This window comes from Sorex araneus, chromosome 6 (genome assembly GCF_027595985.1).
Source record: "Sorex araneus isolate mSorAra2 chromosome 6, mSorAra2.pri, whole genome shotgun sequence".
Lineage (NCBI taxonomy): Eukaryota > Metazoa > Chordata > Mammalia > Eulipotyphla > Soricidae > Sorex > Sorex araneus.
Window position 1 is genome coordinate 72,192,088 of NC_073307.1, and position 22,169 is coordinate 72,214,256.

At 39.5% G+C, this 22,169-nt stretch overlaps 1 protein-coding gene across 1 annotated transcript in view; it reads right to left on the minus strand.

The window, feature by feature from the left end:
* LOC101553588 (myosin-13) overlaps positions 1–22,169 on the minus strand; it is a 174,901-nt gene that overhangs the window by 88,948 nt on the left and 63,784 nt on the right. Inside the window, exons 35-39 of the mRNA XM_055143578.1 lie at positions 19,119–19,244; positions 18,304–18,474; positions 11,740–11,844; positions 11,541–11,636; positions 9,203–9,337 (exon numbers count right to left, since the gene is read on the minus strand). Coding sequence (XP_054999553.1) covers positions 9,203–9,337; positions 11,541–11,636; positions 11,740–11,844; positions 18,304–18,474; positions 19,119–19,244 — 633 coding nt within the window. The remainder of the gene's footprint in view (positions 1–9,202; positions 9,338–11,540; positions 11,637–11,739; positions 11,845–18,303; positions 18,475–19,118; positions 19,245–22,169) is intronic.

A 22,169-nucleotide genomic window follows, 5' to 3' on the forward strand; every position in this document is an offset into this window, starting at 1 on the left:
AATATTATCCAGTTACATTCACAGTGAAGCAAACGGCATGATTTCATCATTCCTTACAGCTGCAAAGTGTTACATTGTGTATATATACTACATCTTCATGATCCACTGATCTGTTGTTGTGCCTCTAGGTTGATTCCCAGTATTATCTATTTAACTGAGTGCTGCAATGAATAATGATGGATGTGCATCTGTTCTTTAGAAAGAATGTTTTTCTGTCCTGGATATATATATATATATATATATATATATATATATATATACATATGCAAAAATGAAATTTCTGGTCACAGGGAAGTTCAATTCTGAGTATGCTGAGAACTCTCCATACATCTTTTCATCCTGGTTGAACCAGACAACATTCGACCAGAGTAGATGAGAATTCCCTTTTCACCACATCCGTGTCAACACAGAGTGTTCCCAGTATTTTTGCTATGAACCATTCCCACTGATGTGAGATGAATTTCACATTTGTATTGATTTGCATTTCCCTAATGGAAGGGGTGGTGAGAAGTTTTCATATGCTCTTGGACATCTGTTGATTTTCCTTAGAAGACCCTGTTCACTTCCTCCCCACATACTTGATGGGGATTTTTGGATTTTTTTATTGTTGATCTTTGTGAATAATTTATATATCCTGGATATCGAACCTTTATCTGATGTGTTGAGTACAAATATTTTTTCCCATTCAGTTACTATCTCTTAATTTTATCCCTTGTTTCTTTTGCTTTAAGAAGCTTTTTAATTTGATGCAGTCTAAAGTTGTTTATTTTTGAGTCTGTTACCTTTATCAATGGCACTATATCATTGAAGCCATCTTTGATTTCTTGAAGCATTCTTTCTATATTTTCCTCAGTGTATTTTACAGACTTCAATATGCTTTCAAAGTATTTGATCCACTTTGAATTAACACTCGTGAAAGGTGTGAGATATGGATCCAGTTGTAATTTTTGCATGTGGTTATCCAGTTTTGTCAGCAGAATTTGTTGAAGAGGTTGATATTGTTCTTGGGTATTCTATTTTGACAGTTGGTCAGTCTATACTATTCCAATACCATCCTGTTTTAGCTTTATAGTATAGTTTCAAGTTTGGTAATGAGATATCCCTCAGTTTCTTATTATTCAGTATGATTTGGGCTAGTTGGGGGTCTTACATGATTCTATACAAACTTTGTTATGGACTGCTCTAAGTCATTGAAAATGTCTGATTTTAGATAGAACTCGGATTGAATATATAGAGTGGTTAGATAAGGTGGTCATTCTGGCAATACTTATTCTTTCAATCCAATACCATGGAATATTTTTACATTTTCTAAATTATTCTCTTTCTTTATTAAGTTTTTTGAGTTTTCATTGTATAGACATCCTATCTTTTTTATTAAGTTGGTTCCTAGGTACTTGATGTTCTTCAACAGTATTTTGAATGGTATAGATGTTTTTTTCTCTTTCTCTGCTGTTTAATTATTTGTATATAATAACATGGCTAATTTTTGTGTATTGACTTTGAACCTGTCTACCCACTTGTAGTGGTGTATTGTTTCCAGAATTTTTTTTTTTTGTGAACTCTTTTGAGTCTTCTATGTATACCATCAAGTCATCTGCAAATAGAGATTCTCTTACAATTTGGATCTTTTTGATTTCCTTTTCTTGTCTGATTACTGTTGCTAAAATTTCTAATACAAGGTTGAACAAGAGAGGAGACAGTTTACATATTTGCCTTGTACTAGATTTCAATTGGAAACTTTTTAGTTTTTAACCATTAAGAATAAGAATAATATTTGGAGCTGGAGCAAGTAGAACAGGCAGGGTGTTTTCCTTGCAAGTGGCCAAAAAAGGTTCAATCCCCAGCATTCCATATGGTCCCCGAGCACTGCCAAAAGTAATTTCTGAGTGCAGAGCTAGGAGTAACCCCTGGGCATCTCTGGGTGTGACCAAAAAAACCCCTCCCATACCCGCTCACAAATAATAATATTTGATGTGGTCTTGTTATAGATATACTTAATGATCTTAAGGTCTCTTCCATTCTATTTTGTTGAGGGTTTTTATCATAAATGGATATTGGATCTTGTAAAAAGCTTTCTCTACATTGATTGCTATGATAATATGATTTTTATCTTTCCTTTTATGGATGTGGTGTATTTTAGCAATTGATTTTTATATATTGAAATCCATATATTGATTTGGGATTGAAGGGATACATCCTTGTATCCTTGGGATAAATCCCACTTGACTGTGGTATATTATTTTCTTTTTATTTTTGCTCTTGGATTCAGTTTAAGATTTTGTTGAGGATTTTGACATTAATGTTCATTAAGGAAAGTTTTGATGAGCTTGAGGAGCAGGTAGTTTAGGTCTTCACACACCTGGGGCACAAGTACACTGCACTTTCCATGGTCTTGTCTGCCTGAGTGTTCCTTTCACTGTTCTATAGGACTTCCAGGGATAATGCAGGGATGCTTTCCAGACACTTAGACTGATCATTGTTCATTCACATATCTGAAAAGCCAACCAAGGACTTCTAGGCATTTGAAGAAACTAAGCTTGAGAGTGAGCATCAACAAATATTCTCTTCTTCGTAGCATTATTTTAATAATCAAGAGTTACATTTCTAGTCCCATTGTTCTTTTACTCCTTTCTTGTTTTCCTCTGCTAAGTTTTGTTAGAATGATAGTTTGCTTTGTATTATTTACCTATATTTTCTTTTTTAAAAATTGTAACCCATAGCCAAAAATTAAAATGGCTTTGTATTATGCATTTCTTTTTATTCTTCCATTTTGGAAGAGAGGGATAGTGAAATATTGAATGTTACATATTTGAATCTGGTGGTCATGTGTCTTATTAAAATAATCATATTGGGGGTGGAGTGATAATACAGTGGGTAGGGTGCTTGCCCTGCCCATGGCCAACCCAGGTTCAATCCCATGCACCCCATGCACCTTGAGTCCTACATAGTCTCTGGTGCAGAACCAGGAGTAAGCCCTGGCATTGCCAGGTGTGACCCAGAAGCCAACCAAAGAAACCAACAAACAAAATAATCATATTTATTATTACTCTTGTGTGAAAGAGAAAATGCTTGGCTTCTTGTGTAACATTTTTATTCACATGCTGGATCCTTAAATGGAATTTTGGGTTTTTGCTTTCCTTCATTATTAAGTTCACTATGGATCACTTATCTTTCACTGAATTTGTAATTATTTGTGATATTATAATCTTTATTTTTTATCTTTCATTTTTTTGTTGGCCTAATTTTTTTCTTATGGTTATTTGTTTATTTTGGAATTTTATTTAAAATAAAATAAAATAAAATAAAATTTCGATTTACAAAGTTGCTCATAATAGTTTCAGGCATTCAGTGTTCTAGCACCAATCCCATCAACCAGTGTGACCATCATTTCACCAATGTCCCCATCCACCCTCCAAGTCTGCCTCCTTAGCAGGCACAAAATAATTTACTTTATATTTCTTGTTATAACAGATTGGCAAACAGAATTATCAAAAATAATTCAGTAACAAAAATTGTGTTTATTGTTATATCTCACAACAGTGCTGCTAAAGTCGTTGTCTGAGGATTTACTAAGCTGGTTGTTTCTGGTTGAATCTTCTGTTGTTGTATTCACCAGTTGAGGTTTGTGGGCTTCTGTGCAACTTTCCCAGCAAATTTGCTGTTTCATACTAGGCTTTCAGTATTGTGAAATGTGGAAGTGTTGTGTATCTGCATATGTGCTTGGCTGCTCCAGGAGCTTTAGAGCTGGGATAACTGAACAGCTTAGTGACTCTTTGGATTAGTTGTGGAACTGTAGAACCAGGCTATTATATGCCGGGGAAGTCATGCATGGCCAGGGGCTGCTGGGCACTTCAACAGAATGGGAATAATCTCACCCTCACTCCAAGAAGGCTCTAGAGTTCTCACTTGGAGACAGGTATCCTTGGTACAATTAGCTGGTTGGTAGATAGCTTTAAAACAATCATAGCCTTAAGACAAATGAAGACCCATATGAATTAAAAACTCCCAGTGATTTCCCTGATTGTGTGCTCATCCAGCAAATCCATACTTTTCGCATGGCTATCACCATTATTAACTTATTAACGAAGTTTCTTCATTTAAATTTGCAATATACATCCTATTTTTTTCCCAAATATTTGCTGTGCTTTGCCATTTAAACTATGGCTTTTAAACTCTCCAAGTTCACAAACTCTCCAAGTAATACTAGATTATCAGGGTGGTTGCAAACCCTCCACCCCCACTAACTAGTTGTGTGATTGGGTTAATTTATGAACATTTTGAAATACACCCGTGAAAAGAGAATAAAATATGAGTATATAACATAGGAGCTTTGTGATAAATATGAGAAATAGTGCACATAAAGTTCTGGTTCTTTTTATTTCTTGAGGAAGAGGATTTGGACATACCAAACATTCAGGGGTATTTCTGGATTTGTGCCCAGGGAACCGTATGAGGTTCTGAGGATCAAACTATATGTTTACATGCCATTCACATGATATTGGCTGCATGCAAGGCAAATAAATGCCTTACCTCCTATACTATATATCCAACCCCATAGAGTTCTTTATAGCCTGTAGCCATAAAAGTGCATTATTGGGGCTGGAGCAGTAGCACAGCAGGTAGGGTGTTTGCCTTGCACGCAGCTGACCCGGGTTCAATTCCCAGCATCCCATATGGTCCCCTGAGCACCACCAGGGGTAATTCCTGAGTGCAGAGCCAGGAGTGATCCCTGTGACAAAAAAAAAAGCAAAAAAAAAGTATTCAAGAAATTTCTAAGTAGTTTTCATTAGTAATATTTATTTCATTATCAGAAAAATTCTAATATAAATGTTTATCCTTTTAAGCCGTTCTTCTGGACTACTCAAACTATACCAAGGATCTAAAGTACATGCTGGTTCTTGTGGAGGTTAGCAATGGGTTGAAACCTAGGAATTGATGTTTATAACAGTCAAAATACTTGAGTAGGAAGTGTGTATTTGCCAAGGGCTGGGAGAATCATAATCTACTTGGAGGAGTGACTGACATTGATATAAATTTGAATATATTTAATAGGTAGCCACTTCTAACACTTTTTTCTTCACTTTATGTTCCCAGTTCTCATAAAGATTCCAAAATTTCATAGTCCTCAGGAAGTTCACTGCTGAATAAACAAGTGGTCTGCTAATTTTTCGGAAGGAGCAATATTTTATGGTACCACGAATCTGCTTGCACGAGGTCCTGGGTTTAGATTTCAGTAATGTCCTTTTTTAAGTCTATGTTTTCTGACTGCCACAACTAGACATCTACTTCCTGATACATAGGGCAGGAAGCCCCTGACTTCAGGAAAGTATCTCTGAGAAATGGTTTCTTCCTGACCTGTATGAAACTTGGGATAGTGTAGAGGGAGAATGATGAACTGTTATGACAAAATAAGAATTTGAGTGGGAATGTTGAAAGATAACATGAAGGGTTTCTGCTGGTTAAGTGCCAGCTCATTCAATATTGAGAAAAACTGGGACAGAACTTATATATTAGAATCTTATATTAGCAGCAGTGCATTTTTAGGAAGGAAGTGATGGTGAGGAAAATTAAGTGAAGATAAAGAAGAAAAGGACATTCTGGTTGGCACTCCTAAGTAGCTAACATTTTGCTAGAAGTTTTGTAGTCATATAATGAACCTGTGAGGTCAATCATCTCAATTACAAAAGTAAGAGGAAGACTCATTATGCCCATAACCACATGCTAGTGAGGTCTCAAAATGAACAGTTGGTGCTTTTCCCCCACACTCTTCTTTGAAACCTTTCAACCTACAGGCCTTGGGTCGGGCTATTACCAATTATAAGTAAAGTCTGATCTGATTAATCAAATACACACAATCACCTTAAATCCTGAATAAGGGCATTGATCATCCTCTATTAAAGTCACTGAGGGCCAGACAAAGGCTTTTGCTGGAACTTCCGTAGAAGAAATTTTTTACTTTAGGGACGCTAGCCTACCAAAATTAAGGATATAAGCCTGTCCATTCTTTAATCACAAAGGGTCAAGTTTCCTTGGAATTATGTTAATTTAGAAAAAGGCAGAGCTGGCGATGGAAAGAAGAAAATAGGAAATAACCAGTTCAGGAGTTAGGATGCATGCCTTGCATGTGGCCAATCCTAGATCAGTCTCAGGAACCCAAGTTCCCCTGCACATCACCACCTGCAGTCCTAGAGAAGTCCAAGCACCACCAGGGTGACCTGGGTAATCCCTGGCAACACAGCGTCTGAGTAGTACCATATTCTCAGACCCTTACAGGTTGGTAAAAAATTTCTGGGAGTAGCCCATGGGCCTCCCAGACACCTCTTTCTTGAAAGAGAGCTTAAAAAAGCATCTGAAAATCTTGATCCATCTACATTTTCATGGGTTCAGTTAGCTTGAAGGTGACTTCTCTTACAAATTTCATTTAATGAAATACTAATTCTTTGTAGCCTCATAAAGCTGACCTCCTTTCACAGTGCTGTGACCAGGAACTGGCAATGATATTGTGACTTGGACAACATGGTCCTTCTTGTTCTCTTCTCCTGGATATAAATTGGCGTCAGTTGTAAAGCCAGACCCCTAAGAAGCTCTCTTCATTTACTGTCTTGAAAAAACTGATGTAGCTAGAATTTGAACATGAACGTGTTCTGTGATTTCTAGACTGCCCCATATAGAGGCTAGAGTAGCTCTGCTGCTTGCCCTGGGTCCACCCAGAGATCCTTCTTGGGACTCAGCTTTTTGAGATATTAGGAACTGCATCAATCGAAGCCTGAGTCGAGTAACTATGATGGATGATCAAGAGTAGATATATTTCAGAGTCAATTAGCTCCCGAATATTAGGAGCGTAGCATGAATGGCCTTCCTATGTTTAAGCAAAAGAACATTGTTCTATAGTAAAATATAAAAAGGCTATAGGGGCAAGAGAAAAATAGAGTAACTAACAGAAGGAGAGGTAAAGCACAAAGGAAAGGTTAAAGATAAACTCAGGGATTAGGGATGCTTGTGAGTGCACTGTAAGCTTCTCTGGAGGAGGGAAGGGGGCAATTCATTCACTTGGGGTTAATTATCCAACACTTGATTATGGCAAAACTCTTGTCAAATTGATGTGTATAGTGAAGCTGCATGTGAAATTGACTATCTGAATGGGATTTATGGTCTAGATATATTTGCCCACTGTAATGAGGTAGCACTTTTATTTGGTATAATCAGCAGGTCCTGCTCCATTAGGGAGTCAGAAAACAACTGAGATATATGTGCAGGGCAGTAAATAAATGGCATTCATAGGTTAGCATAATGTAAAGAGTGTTTGAAGAAGAAACTTTTAACAAATATGCTGGCAGATACAGGGAAAACAGCAGTATAGTAGAACTCCTGGCCCAACCGTTCCAGGATCCCATTACCTTCTCTAATCCTACAGGTGAAATCAAAGGCCAAGGCTCGAGTTAATGGAGATGAAGACAGGAGGGTAAGGAGAGAAGGGCCTTAATGGAAAAGAGATCCATGGAGGGGCACCGGGAATAAGCTTCTGGGCTTCACTACTTCCTCTGCGCCTCCTCCCTAGCTTCTCATTAGCTCGGTTCAGCCCAATAGCCAGAAGAAAGGAATCCCGTTGCTTGGGGGGCTGGAGAAAAGAAGAAGGACAGGAAGATCCTGACCTTGGGATTCTCACCAGGGCGCAGATACCCTGATCCGTGGTCTAGGGCTTAGGAAAAGAGCCAAGGAATCTTAGTTTAGAGTACCGTGCCCCACCATTACTCCAGAGATACTCCGTTTCTGCCACCTGTGACTAGGGGCAATTTTTGGAGGGTCACTTTCTTCTACCCTGGGACTAGACTTCTCAGAGCTTGGCAGAACTCCTGAGGTAAGGAGAACAGTTGTGGGGAGCAGACCTTTGGTATCACCGTCTGCTGCCAGTCGTCAGTCCCCACATTTCTTCCGTCCTCTATCGCAAGACTGCAGTTTCTTTCTGTGGATGTTCTGTTGAGGGAACCTTGGTTTGAATTCAAGAGACTAAGGTGTATGGCTTTGGAACTCTATCTTGAGGGGCGAATAAAACCTTTCGCTGATGGGATCTTCCCATCTGCCAAACCAGAGCATGTACCAGATAATCATGATTCTCGAGGACGCCTCTGGCCCCAAATATCTAGTTACCATAAGGAAAAGTTTAACTTTATACAGCCAGAAGGTGGCAGCAAAGCTTTATTTTGAGAAGGGGTGTGTGGCACAGCATGCTCTCGGCCTTCAGAGCTTGAATCCAGATGCCTTAGGTAGGTGGCACTCCCGAATACTACTATTATTACTACTGTGACTGTGGCTACTGCTGCTATGAGTACTACTATTGGTAAAACTAAAGAAGTGACACCTTCAATTTGGGAAGTACTGAACATAAGGAAATCTTTTACACAGTTTTACACAAGAATTGCTCAACAATTTCCTCATATCAGTCAATGTTGTCAGCACTGTCAGTACCATATTGACACTCGGGAATATTCTCTGATTTGCCTAAGACTTTTATATGCTGTTTCAAGGACTAAAGCGTTGTTCCTATGCACTATCCTGTGAGGGAGATCTAAAAGCAAAGTCCTTTGCTTCACTCTTCATTTTTGCAAGAGAGTTAGAGCCAACAGGGTACGGAAACCAAGAGCCTTGGAGCCTGACAGTAAGAATTTGCACACTGCATAACAACTTGGTTAAAACATTTTGTGTTTAGATAAGAATGTAGGGCCCTTCTACAGAAGAGGGCCAGAGTGTGCTAATAAATACAGTAGACCAAGGATCTTAGTGATTAGGAGAATTTATTTTTCGTAACATCTTCTCTTCATTCTCTCTGTGGAAACTGACATCAGGAGGAGGGCCTCAATCGTCCATCTTCTGTGAGGAAAAATTGCACAAAGGAAATGAGCTAAACTAGAGGAGGAACAGAGGATTGTGTACAAATAGAACAGGTAAATTTCAACAATGATTAAGGCATTCATTGTTCACCTTTATTCTTTACTCTTGTCCTCTTGGGAGCCTGAAACTTTGGAGGCTAACCTAAAGATATGGTAATTGGCTGCCCAGCAGTAAAGCACCAGCGGGCACCTCTGCCCAGCTCTGCCGGGTGCTCTCTGTGTCCAGGTCTCTGGACTTCTGAGAAAGAAGCCAGGTCTGGCTGTCCTCACTTGTCCCCTAACATCTCGGGGAAGTCATGTCTGTGTATTCTCACCTGGACACCCACGTCTCGGCTTTTGGTGCGCAGCTTGTTGACCTGCGTCTCGGCGATGTCTGCTCTCTCCTCAGCCTCCTCCAGTTCATGCTGGACTCGCCGGCACTTAGACAGCTGCGTGTTGGCCTGTTCTTCCTAAACGGAGGGATGTAGACGGAAAATGACTCTAGGTCTGACTCTGAACTCGGTGAAAGTTCGTGAAAAGCTAGAAATGTGACCAGCTTGCTGGGGCAGAGGAGAGAAAGCAGGTGAGGCAGGCCAGATGTGAGAATCGTATTCTAGCTCCTTCCCAGCTACCTTGGACTTCTTGATGTCCCCCCTACACCATGCGACTCTCCAGAGAAATTCATTTTGTTTTGTTTACTGCCTTCATCTGGCAATGCCACACAGTTCTGTGTGATTTAACCAAGGTCTCCTGCATGCAAGCCATGTGATCATCCTTTTAAGCTATCTCTCTAGCTCTGTTCAGTGGAGATATTTTGGACAATACCCAAGCCCAGAGACTCCCAAGGCATCTGGAGGTGGCAGAGAGCAATAACCTAGTTCTCCTGCCTTGTATCTGCAACCAGCATCTCTGTCTATAATTAGGTCCTTGTATAGGTCTTCCCAAGAATGATGCAGCGTTCCTGACAAAAATAGCTTCTGCTACTGTACTAATGTCATGGGCACGGGTCCCCTTCTTACCCCCACATGTAACTGCTTCCCTGAGATCAAGATAGACTTAAAAGCCCTTTGGGCGGGGAGCAAGAAGGCAAAGTGAGAAGTCATATGCTCAGACATTTACAGGGACAGGGCCTCCAAGTTTTTCTCTTTAGAACACTAATCTTATGGGATGCTATATATAAAAGAAAAGGGAAATATTATTTATAAGTGGATGGACATGGAGAGTATCATGCTAAGTGAAATGAGTCAGAAAGAGAGGGACATATATAGGAGGTCTGCACTCATTTGTGGAATAAAATATGAGATAGACACCCAAGGGCAGTAGACACAAGGGCCAGGAATATTGCCCCATAGTTGGAAGCCTGTTTCATGAGCTGGGGGAGAAGGCAGCTGGAATAAAGTAGGGATCATTAAGTCAGTGATGGTTGGAGGAATCATTTGGGATGGGAGATGTATGCTGAAAATAGATAAAGGACCAAAAATGATAACCTCTCAGTATCTGTATTGCAGACCATACTGCACAAAAGTAGAGTGAGAGTATGGGGGAAACTGTCTGCCATGAAGGCAGGGGGAGGGTTGGAAAGGGGGGGTATACTGGGGACTTTAGTGGTGGAGAATGTGCACTGGTGGGGGGATGGGTATTTTATCATTGTATGACTGAAACTCAAATATAAAAGCTTGTAACTGTATCTGATGGTGATTCAATAATAAAAAAAGAAAGGAAAATATGGGGGCTGGAGTTATAGCACAGTGAGTAGAGCATTAGCCTTGCACACAGCCGACCCGGGTTTGATTCCCAGAATCCCATATGGTTCCCTAAGTACTGCCCAGAGTACTTCCTGAGTGCATGAGCCAGGAGTAACTCCTGTGCATCGCCTGGTGTGAACCCCCCAAAAAGAAAGGGAAATATTACCTTCTACAACGCCCTTTCTACTTTTAAGGTCAAATACATATACAATTTGAAAAATGCTTGAAGTAACCACTTCAGTTAAACTTTGCTTAATTCATAGCTTCCAAAACGATTACTTTTCTATTAAAAAAAGAAAGATGCCCTCTCCACCCCTCACTCCTATGAGCTGCCTCACTCCTGCAGTCTGACTCCTTGTGAGTCACCCCATCCCCACAGTCTGGTCCTGTGACTAATGTCTCTCAGACCTGTGTTCCCTGAAGGTACTCAGAGATTACTCAGAGATACTGGTCCCCAACAATTAGATTTCTTCCTTGTTGATTTTACCTATCTGATCAAAGACATACCATACAGAATAAAATAGAGAAGAGGGAATATGGAATGCAGTGAATTAAGATGAGGTTCTAAGGTTGGATTATAGGGGTGGAGAGGGCAGATCAAGTGGGAAAAGATGGCGAAGGAGCGGGTAAAACTATGTAGCAACATTCCAGGGTAAGGAGAACTCACTCACAGGGTAGGGCAAAGTAAGGTGGAAAGGAGAGGAAAGGTAAGCCTAGCCCATCCACCTGGGGACAGAGAGGAGAGAGAGGTGGGTACTTGGTTTAAAACAGATGGGAGGAGGATAAAGACAGCTTGTTTTATAGCTGAAATGAAACCTAGATGTCAGGTTCCGCAGACTCCAAGAAATGAAAAGCATTCCATCTCAGAATTAGGGATCCTGTAGGTTGGCATGGGCCCAACCTGCTCCCCCAAACCTCTTATACTCACAGCCTCTTCAACCTGTCTCTTGTAAGCCTTCACTTTGGCCTGCAGCTTATCTACCAGGTCCTGGAGCCTAAGGATATTCCTATGATCTTCTTCAGCCTGTGAACAGAGCATATGTGTCAGCGTGCCCAAACCCACTACTGCTTCTGATGGGGTCTGATCCACAACACACTGAGTTCTTAAGAGTTTTTAAGATCTCTACCTGAAAAGCCATTTCTTTAATCTTCCGATCATATTTATGGGCACCCTTCAAAGCCTCAGCTCCTCTCTTCTGTTCAGCATCCAGCTCATTTTCTAACTCCCGCACCTGGGCATGGTAAAGAGAAGACAACTGAAGTCAGATCAACCAGATTTCTCTCAAGGATTCACATGCAAGTCATTTCAAGGTGAACTTGCAATCCTCTGTTCTATTCCGCAAAGGTGTCTCCTCCTAGGGAGACATGTTTCACTCATGAGGCCGCCACTGGCTCATGCAACAGCTTCTTGCAGATTCGAGTAGACTGCCCTCCCTGGGAGATAGACAGACATTGCAGTGAAGAGGACATATGCATTGTCAATAAATATATAAAATTTGTTCACCATCACTTATGATCAAGGAAATCCAATTGAATCCACAATGAGATATAACCTCACACCAAAAACAATATCAAAAAGACTAGAAACAAAAAATGATGTATAGAAATGAAACTCTCACTCTCTGCTGGTGAACATATTTGATTTTCCATGAAGGGTAACTTGGTGGAAAACAGCATGGAGATACTTACTTTTTTTCTTCAAAAAAGCAAGAATAGAAATCCCATATAACCTAACAAGACATTCATTTCTTGATGCTTATCACTCCCCCCCCTGCAAACACACAAAAGCAAATTCAAAGAGACATATAAACGCTGATGATCATTGCAATGTTTAGTGCAATAGTTAGGGTATTGAAGCAACACAAAATTCCAATGGAAAACAAGTGGATAAAGAAGTTGAGGTGCATATATATTTCATTATTTATAAATATATAAAATGCAACACTATGCAGCCACAAAAATTATAAAATAACACAGTGCACTACAACTTGGATGGAGCTGTAGGATGTCATATTAAATAAAGTAATTCAAAGGAAGAAGGACTAATACCATAAATTCTCTCTTATCAGTGGTACATACTAACAAGATAAAGGATTAAAAGATAATGACGTGGGCAAAGCCTTGGCCTTGGATTACATAAGTGAAAATGTAAGTCAAGAAAGGATGGAAGGATGAGGTTAGAAAGAAAGAGGATGTAGAGAGGTGTAACATAGGGCTTAGGTTTTTTGATGGTGTAGATGTGAAGTAATTGTATACATCAAAACTGTAAGACTCAAACTATAATAATTAAATAAAAAGTGAGGTTAATATGGAGGCAGCGTGGAATGAACCTCACCTCACTGTGCTGAGAACAGTGGTGGGTTTGGAGTGGAACATTTTATGTCTGCAACTTTATTTTTATTAACAGCATTGTGAATCATAGGGCCAAAATAAAAATATTTTTAATAAATGGAAAAGATGCACTCTATGGGCAGAGGGAACTCCAGTATTGTTTACAAACTATATCCCTTCCAATGGGCCTGTGCAGTTCAGGAAGTGTCGTGCTTTGTGAAAAGTGCAATAGTGTTCATGGCAGCGCTGATTCCTAACTCAAGAACTCTGAAGGGGTCATGGAGCGAAACAAACTATGGTTAGTTGCAGGTGAATTCCAGTCCAAACTCCAGCTGATTGATTCAAAACCAATTAGCTGCCAGCTCTGAGTATGGATTTCTATGTATTTTGGATGGAAACTGCAATTCCTACCCAATCTTGATTGATGGGGATAAAATTAGATAAAGAATATGAAAGTATTTTTTTTAATTTTTTTTAAATTTTTTTTATAGTTTATTTTTAATTAGTGAGTCAACGTGAGGGTACTGTTACAGATTTATACATTTTTGTGCTCATGTTTCTCCCTTACAAAGTTTGATAACCCATCCCTTCACCAGTGCCCATTCTCCACCACCAGTAAACCCAACATCCCACCCCCCCTTCCCAGTCCCGTCTCCCCCCACCCCACACTGCCACTATGGCAGGGTATTCCCTTTTGTTCTCTCTCTCTGATTAGGTGTTGTGGTTTGCAATAAAGGTGTTGAGTGGCCATTGCGTTCAGTCTCTAGTCTATATTTGGCCAGCATCATCTTTCCCCCACATGACCAACAACCACATTTTACTTGCTGATCCCTTCTCTGAGTTGCCCAGAATGAGAGAACAGCCTCCAAGCCATGGTGACAACCTCCTGGTACTTATTTCTACTATTCTTGGTTGTTCGTCTTATAGTCTATTATTCTATATTCCACAGATGAGTGCAATCTTTCTATGTCTGTCTCTCTCTTTCTGACTCATTTCACTTAGCATGATACTTTCCATATAGATCCACTTATATGCAAATGTCATGACCTCATTTTTTCTAACAGCTGCATAGTATTCCATTGAATAGATGTACCAGAGTTTCTTCAACCAGTCATCTGTTCTAGGGCACTCGGGTTTTTTCCAGATTCTGCCTATTGTAAACAGTGCTGCGGTGAACATATAAGTGCATATGTCACTTTGACTATACTTTTTGGCTTTTCAGTGGTATTGCTGGGTCAAATGGGAGCTCAACCTCAAGTTTTTTGAGAATCGTCCATACTGTTTTCCAAAAGGGCTGAACTAGCCGGCATTCCCACCAGCAGTGTAGAAGGGTCCCTTTCTCCCCACATCCTCTCCAACAGCGGTTGCTTTTGTTCTTTTGGATGTGTGCTAGCCTCTGTGGTGTGAGGTGGTATCTCATGGTTGTTTTGATCTGCATCTCTCTGATGATTAGTGATGTAGAGCACTTTTTCATGTGTCTTTTGGCCATTCGTATCTCTTCCTTGGTAAAGTTTCTGTTCATTTCTTCGCCCCATTTTTTGATGGGGTTGGATGTTTTCTTCTTGTAGAGTTCAACCAGTGCTTTATATACCCTTGATATCAACCCCTTATCTGATGGGTATTGTGTAAATATCCTTTCCCATTCTGTAGATAGTCTTTGTATTCTGGTCGCTGTTTCTTTTGCGGTGCAGAAGCTTTTTAGTTTAATGTAGTCCCATTTGTTGATCTCTGTTTTTACTAGATTGCTTAGTTCCGTGTCATCTTTGAAGATACCTTTATCTTCAATATCCTGGAGGGTTTTGCCTACCTTGTCTTCAATGTACCTTATGGTTTGTGGTCTGATGTTGAGGTCTTTAATCCATTTTGATCTGACTTTTGTGCATGGTGACAGATCGAGTTCTAAGCCCATTTTTTTGCATGTGGTTGTCCAATTGTGCCAGCACCATTTGTTAAAGAGACTTTCCTTGCTCCACTTCACATCTCTTGCACCTTTATCAAAGATTAGATGATCATACATTTGAGGTTGTGTGTGGGGATATTCCACCCTGTTCCATTGGTCTGCAGTTCTGCTTTTGTTCCAGTACCATGCTGTTTTAATTGTTACCGCTTTGTAGTAGAGTTTAAGGTTGGGAAGGGTGATGCCTCCCATCATCTTTTTCCCAAGAATTGTTTTAGCTATCCGTGGGCGTTTATTGTTCCATATAAATTTCAGGATTGCTTGCTCCGCTTCTTTGAAGAATGCCATGGGTATCCCTATAGGGATTGCGTTAAATCTGTATAATGCTTTTGGGAGTATTGCCATTTTGACAATGTTTATTCTCCCTATCCATGAGCAGGGGATATTTTTCCATTTCCTCATGTCCTCTTTTATTTCATGAAGTAGCGTTTTATAGTTTTCTTTGTAGAGGTCCTTTACTTCTTTAGTTAAGCTGATTCCAAGGTATTTGATTTTCTGGGGCACAATTGTGAATGGGATTGCTTTTTTCATGTCCCTTTCCTCTGTCTCATTGTTTGCATATAGGAAGGCCATGGATTTTTGGGTATTGATTTTATAGCCTGCGACTTTACTGTATAGGTCAATTGTTTCTAAGAGTTTCTTACTAGAGCTTTTAGGTTTCTCTAGGTATAGTATCATATCGTCTGCGAATAGTGAGAGCTTGATTTCTTCCTTTCCAATCTGAATCCCCTTAATATCTTTTTCTTGCCTGATGGCTATTGCTAATACTTCCAGTACTATATTAAAGAGAAGTGGTGAGAGTGGACATCCTTGTCTTGTCCCCGATCTCAGAGGAAAAGCCCTTAGTTTTTCTCCATTGATGATAATGCTTGCCATAGGTTCATGGTAGATGGCTTTGACTATCTTGAGAAAAGTTCCTCCAAAACCCATTTTGGTGAGAGTTTTTATCATGAATGGGTGTTGGATCTTGTCAAATGCTTTTTCTGCATCTATGGATATGATCATATGGTTTTTATCTTTACTTTTGTTGATGTGATGGATTATGTTGATTGATTTCAAGAATATGAAAGTATTTTTAAGTGAGAATACACCATACGGGTCTTGTTGATCTCACAGTGTTTTGCCATTTGGTGATATCTTGAGGGGAGCAGACAGCTACTGAGAATATGAGTTATGACTTGTCCTCACCCCACAATTTAGAAAGAGGAGCTAGTCTGTGAGAATTGTCTCAGAGACAGGTGGTAACCTAGTACTCTAGGTTCAGAGTCTCTGAGAATCTCTGAGTGACCACTGACAAGGGGTGACTTTGAACTTACAGACCCAATATAAACCTTAAAATCTACTAGTGTACTCACTATTCAAGGGTCCACCACCACTCATGGGTCCCAGGATACTGTTTTCTTCAGGCATTATAAAATATATATGTATATTTGTATGTAAAATATATATATATATTTACTTAAGAATTCTCCATGGGACTCTTCAAGGTATAAAACTAAGGTAGCTGAGTAGTTTATAGGATAGTCTAGAAGCTTCACCATTGCGAATGAAGAGGCCAGAAGAAAGGGTCTTGTGCCAATGAATCAAAGAATCATAGAGGGTATATGGTATATAATCCTCCCCTGCAGGGAGGGATTTATGAGTAGGAAAGGCTTAATCTCATTTTAATGGAATTGGATTAGATAAGAATAATTAAAAATAACCATTTAAAGATTCTTTTGGAGAAGATCTAACACCCTTGGTATTTACTTTTGCTTATTTTTTCTTTTTCAACGTGTGTAATCTCAATAGCTTTTAACCTTAATTTCTTTTTTTTAATTAATTAATTAATTTATTTTTAATTAGTGAATCACCGTGAGGGCACATTTACAGATTTATACACTTTTGTGCTTATGCTTCCCTCATACAAAGTTCGGGAACCCATCCCTTCACCAGTGCCCATTCTCCACCACCAGTAAACCCAGCATCCCTCCCACCCTCCCCAATCCCATCTCCCCTCACCCCACCCTGCCACTGTGGCAGAGTATTCCCTTCTGTTCTCTCTCTCTAATTAGCTGTTGTGGTTTGCAATAAAGGTGTTGAGTGGCCACTGTGCTCAGTCTCTAGCCCTCATTCAGCCCGCAACTCCCTTCCCCCAAATGGCCTTTGACTACATTATAGTTGGTGATCCCTTCTCTGAGTTGCCCTTTCCCCAGAATGTGAGGCCAGCCTCCAAGCCATGGAGTCAACCTCCTGGTACTTATTTCTACAATTCTTGTTAACCTTAATTTCTTTCACTGACAAAACGTACAAGAGTCAATAATCATATCCCTGAGGGTGGCATGCAAAGTGACCACATTTGGGGACTTTCTTGCTGGGAGAAGTTGTTCTCTTCCTTTGCCTCCCACTCTTTTATTTCCTCTTTCTGCGGACAACGGATATTGTGATAAACACCCCTGTATAGCTCTTGCAAAATGCCAGCTGGTGATGGAGTATTAAAAATAAAACCCTAACAGATTTAGAGAGAAAAGACAGGGGTAAAGGAAACAAAGGAAATTGTCATAGAAAGAACCAAACAGCTGCAAAATACGATCCTGGATAAAGCAGAAACAGTGCTGCTCCGGACATTAAATGTTTATGCTGCTTAGCCTGAGAAAAGCCCACTTGTTTTCCATTTAGGATGAAATAAACAATATACTATAACTGAAAATTTTATTAAAAGATTCGGGCATCTGAGATGGGAAGGAGTCCCAATAGGGGGAGACAAAGGACGACTATGGAGTTTATGTATGGATACATATTGGTTATCAAATTGGAGTGTGGTCCTAAATAAAGTTCAACTGAAATATGTAATTTCATGATCATAAAGTATATTTCTCTAAGTTATATAGATATAAATATTTGTAAAGCATGAAATTAGGCAATAGATATTTAAAATGCTATTACACTGTATGTAAATGTGATTGTATACTTTGGGGATAGGGGTCCACAAAGGAGAAAGGTCTAGAAAATTAAATTCATAGTATGTTTCCAAGATTAGTGGACTCTTGAACAACTTTGTGTTTAGGGGCATTGATCTTCTAATATATTTTATAACCCCACTCCAGAAATAGTTCCACACAGAGTCAAAAATTCAGGTATTATAAGTTTATAATAAGGTCTTTGCATCCATTGACACAACTGACTGATATCCTGGTTGGTTGAATCCACAAATGTGGAATCATGGATACAGAAAAATATTCTTATATTTTGGAATTCGAAGGATTCAATGCTTATTTTTCCAAGAATCAACTGTAGTCCTCAAACTAAAATTTCAGTATACTCAATCAGTATTGAGTATACCTAACAACCTAAATTTCTAGATTGTGGTTCTGACATGACTAAGCCGTCTGCCACTTTGAGAGAGTCTCTCAAGTTACTCTACCCGGTTCTCCAGTTTCTGGATCTGCTTCTTCCCGCCCTTCAGGGCCTGCTGCTCAGCCTCATCCAGTCGCAGTTGCAGGTCTCTTACTGTCTGCTCCAGATTTTTCTTCACCCGCTCCAGGTGGGCGCTGGTGTCCTGCTCCTTCTTTAGTTCTTCAGCCATCATGGCAGCCTGATGGTTAGGGTCAAAGGAAATGTCAAAGGGCTATCCGTCACTCCTTCCTTACGGCACAGGAAGAAGTGCCTGAGGCTGATACTGCTGACACTACCTCTGAGGTGTTGCTTGTGATTTTTTTCTCCATCTTACCTCTACTAAGGATCCATCTCATTCTCTCTCTAAGAAGTTATTACTAATTAATGTGTGGTTTTTTTTATGAATCACTGTGAGATACAGTTACAGACTTACAAACTTTGGTGATTACCTTTCAGTCATACAATGATGGAGTACCATTCCCTCCACCAGTGCCTGTTCTTCACCACCAATGTTCCCAGTATCCCTCCCGCCACCCTCACCCCACCCCACCCCACCTCTGTGGCAGGTACATTCCCTCTTTGTCTCTCCTTTTAAGTGTTATAGTTTGCAATACAGGTACTAAGCAGCCATCATGTTTGGTCCATAGTTTATTTTCAGCATGCATCCCATCCCAAGTGAGCCTCCAAGCATCATTTACTTAGTGGTCCCTTTTGTATCCCAACTGCCTTTAACTATGTCCCTTTTGTATCCCAACTGCCTTTAACTATTTAAGGACAAGAAATATGTTCACTACAGTTAAGTATATTAATATCATTTTTATTTCCAAGAAAAAAAGAGCTTACATCTGTGATGGCTTTCTTGGCCTTCTCCTCTGCGTTTCTGGAATCCTGGATGGAGTTCTCCACCTCTGCCTGGCACTGGGACAAGTCAGCTTCCAGTTTTTTCTTGGTATTTGTTAGGACTGTGTTCTGTCAGAAAAATTAGAGACCAGGGGAGCTTATTATACTTTGAACCTTTAAAAATTGAACCAGGAGGATTGGGCAGAGAGTAAAGCAAATAGTAATGATATTTTTTTCATATTTTTATCAAGGATGATATGCTATAAACTATTTTATTCTTGTCTGTGCTGAAACAGATCCCAAAATTATACAATAAGACTGAGTAAGTCATAAAGGTCAAAATGCAAATAGTTAGGAATGATAGATTATTCAAATAATAAATGATGAAATAAAGAAATTATAGACATGTTAATCATGGGAATATTTATAATAGTCACATATAAGTAGAATTGTAAGAGTGATAACAGATTATAAAATATTTGCAAGTAATATACTGAAAATATATTCCCTTCTTTACATATAAAAGGCAAATCAATTAGAAAAAGGGCAAAAATTAGCACAAATAGGTAATACAAACTAGAAGAAACACAAACGATTAAAAATATGACAAGATATTCCAATGTACTAGTATCAAAGAGTTAATTTTTTAAGTGCTGTTCATCATTTATCATCAGGAAAAATGTAAATCAAAGCAATTCGTCATCTCACAACAGTGGGCCTGGAAAAAAAAAACACAATGAAATAACCAGTGCTGGCACAGATGTGGAAAAAATGGTATGAATGTTGGTAGGAGCATTGACTGGTTCAGTTTTTCTGGAGAAAAAGTATGAGAATTTCTGAAAACGCATAGAATGAAGCTTCCATATGACTCAGCAACTCAATTTATTGCCATCTAATACCAGGGTCACCAAAATTCTGTTTTAAAAAGACATTTGTGCTCTTAATGTTTATTGCAGCATTATCCACAATACTCAAGAAACAACCAAAGTTCCCAAGAACAGATTAGTGGATAAGGAAAGTATGGTATATATACACAATGTAAATACCTTAGCTACAAAAAAAAGATGAAACTGTAATTTTCTGCCATGGATGGAAATAGAGTATATTCAGCTGAATTATGTCAATCAGAAGGAGAATGAAAAAAAAAACAGAATGATTTCTCTCACAAGTGAGATATAAGTAAAGATAGTAAGGGACAAATAAATGGACAAAGTTGAAAGAACCTGAGTTGGCCTACCCAGAACTGAGCTTACCAAGAAGAGGGAACCTTGGGACATTGGTGGAGGGAAGATGACACTCTGATGATGTGTTTGGTGTCAGAACTTCGTATGCATAAAACTACCATTAGTAGTATTGTAAATCATAATTCCTCAATAAAAATTTGGGAAATAATATTTTAAATGAGTTTTTTTTTTCAGAAACAAAATGCAAGAGATAATAGCTAGGTTCTTTAGGAATTTATATAAAAGTGCTTACAGATTTTTTTAAAAATGCATTTATTTATTAAAGAACATGTTTTACAAAATTACTGATGTTGAATTTTAGGCACACAATAATTCAACACCAATACCTCCAATAGTGTCAACTTCCCTTCACCAGTGTTTCCAATTTCCTCCCATTCCAACCCCCATTCCCCGCCCCCCACCTGTCAACTTGACAAGTACATTACAGAGCTTCAGTTACTGCCCCTTAGATTTCTTGTTTTAAGTTTCTTGAATCTGTATTTTGGGTATATGGCTAGACAACTCATTATACCATTGGTATAACTGAAGCCATGATTCCTGTTCACCCATTACTTCTCATTTTCTTCTTCCCCTCTTGATTTCTTTCATTCACTGTCTGTCTCCTCTCTAAACATTGGAGTCAAGGATGATCTAGGCATCCTTCTTTTACTACAGTACATTTCCTCATCCAGTATTCTATATTCCACAGATAAATGAGATCACCCTGTGTTTCGTCCCTCTTCTTCTGTCTTATTTCACACAACATGCCTTCCAATTTCAACCATGTTGCAGCAGATTGCATGATTTCACTGTTTCTTGCAGTTGTATAGTATTCCATTGTCTACACACACACACTACATACATACATACATATATACCACATCTTCATAATCCATTCATCTGCCATTGGACACCTTGGTTGATTCCATATCTTAGCTATTGTGCTGAGTGCAGCAAAAAATACTTTTGTGCACATGTACTTTCGAGAGAGTGTTTTTATGTGCTGGTGATGGATACACAAAAACTAAGTTGCTGGGTCATATGGAAGTTCAATTCTAATTTTATTGAGAATTCTCCATACTGTTTTTCCACAGGGCTTGTACCAGATAATATTCCTACCATCAGTGGATGAGAGTTCCTTTCCACTACATCCCTGCCAACACAGATTGCACCTATTTCTGTTATGTTCCATTCTTTCTGGTGTTTCACAGATTTTCTTAATTAAAAAAAAGAAGGAATATTTCTAAGGATAAGGGACCTGGGAATAGCTCAGTAGCAGAGGTCCTGACTTGAAAATGTGAGGATTAGAGAACTTGGCACCATGCCAAATGTTCTGAGCTAGATCAACCATAGATTAATTAATTAAACTATATACCCAGCTAAATGGGCAGAGTCTCTTGCCTGCATGCCTGCCTGTCTTCCCCGGGGCCCCTCGGAGGGGATGGGCTCCAGCTTCCCTCCCCACCCCGAGCAGAGCTCCCGGCAGCCGAAGACCACTGGAACCTAGCTACAGCCATGCCATAGGCACCTCTCCACACATTCAGACAGGCCTCATGCATGAAGGTACCAGCAGAGGAACCCAGGTGTGTGTAATCCCATCAACGGCCAACATCCAGAGAGAGACTTAAAAGCAAACTCTCAGGAGAAACTGGCAATCTTCTGAGAGTTTCCTGCCCACATGGGACAGCCTTGCAAGCTTCCCATGGTGTATTCATATGCTAAATCCAGTAACAAGCTGTATCTCATTCCTGTGACCCTGAAAGAAACCCCAGTGCGACATCGTTGGGAGGGCGGAGTCAAGATAGACTTCTAAGATTTCAGGGAAAGGATG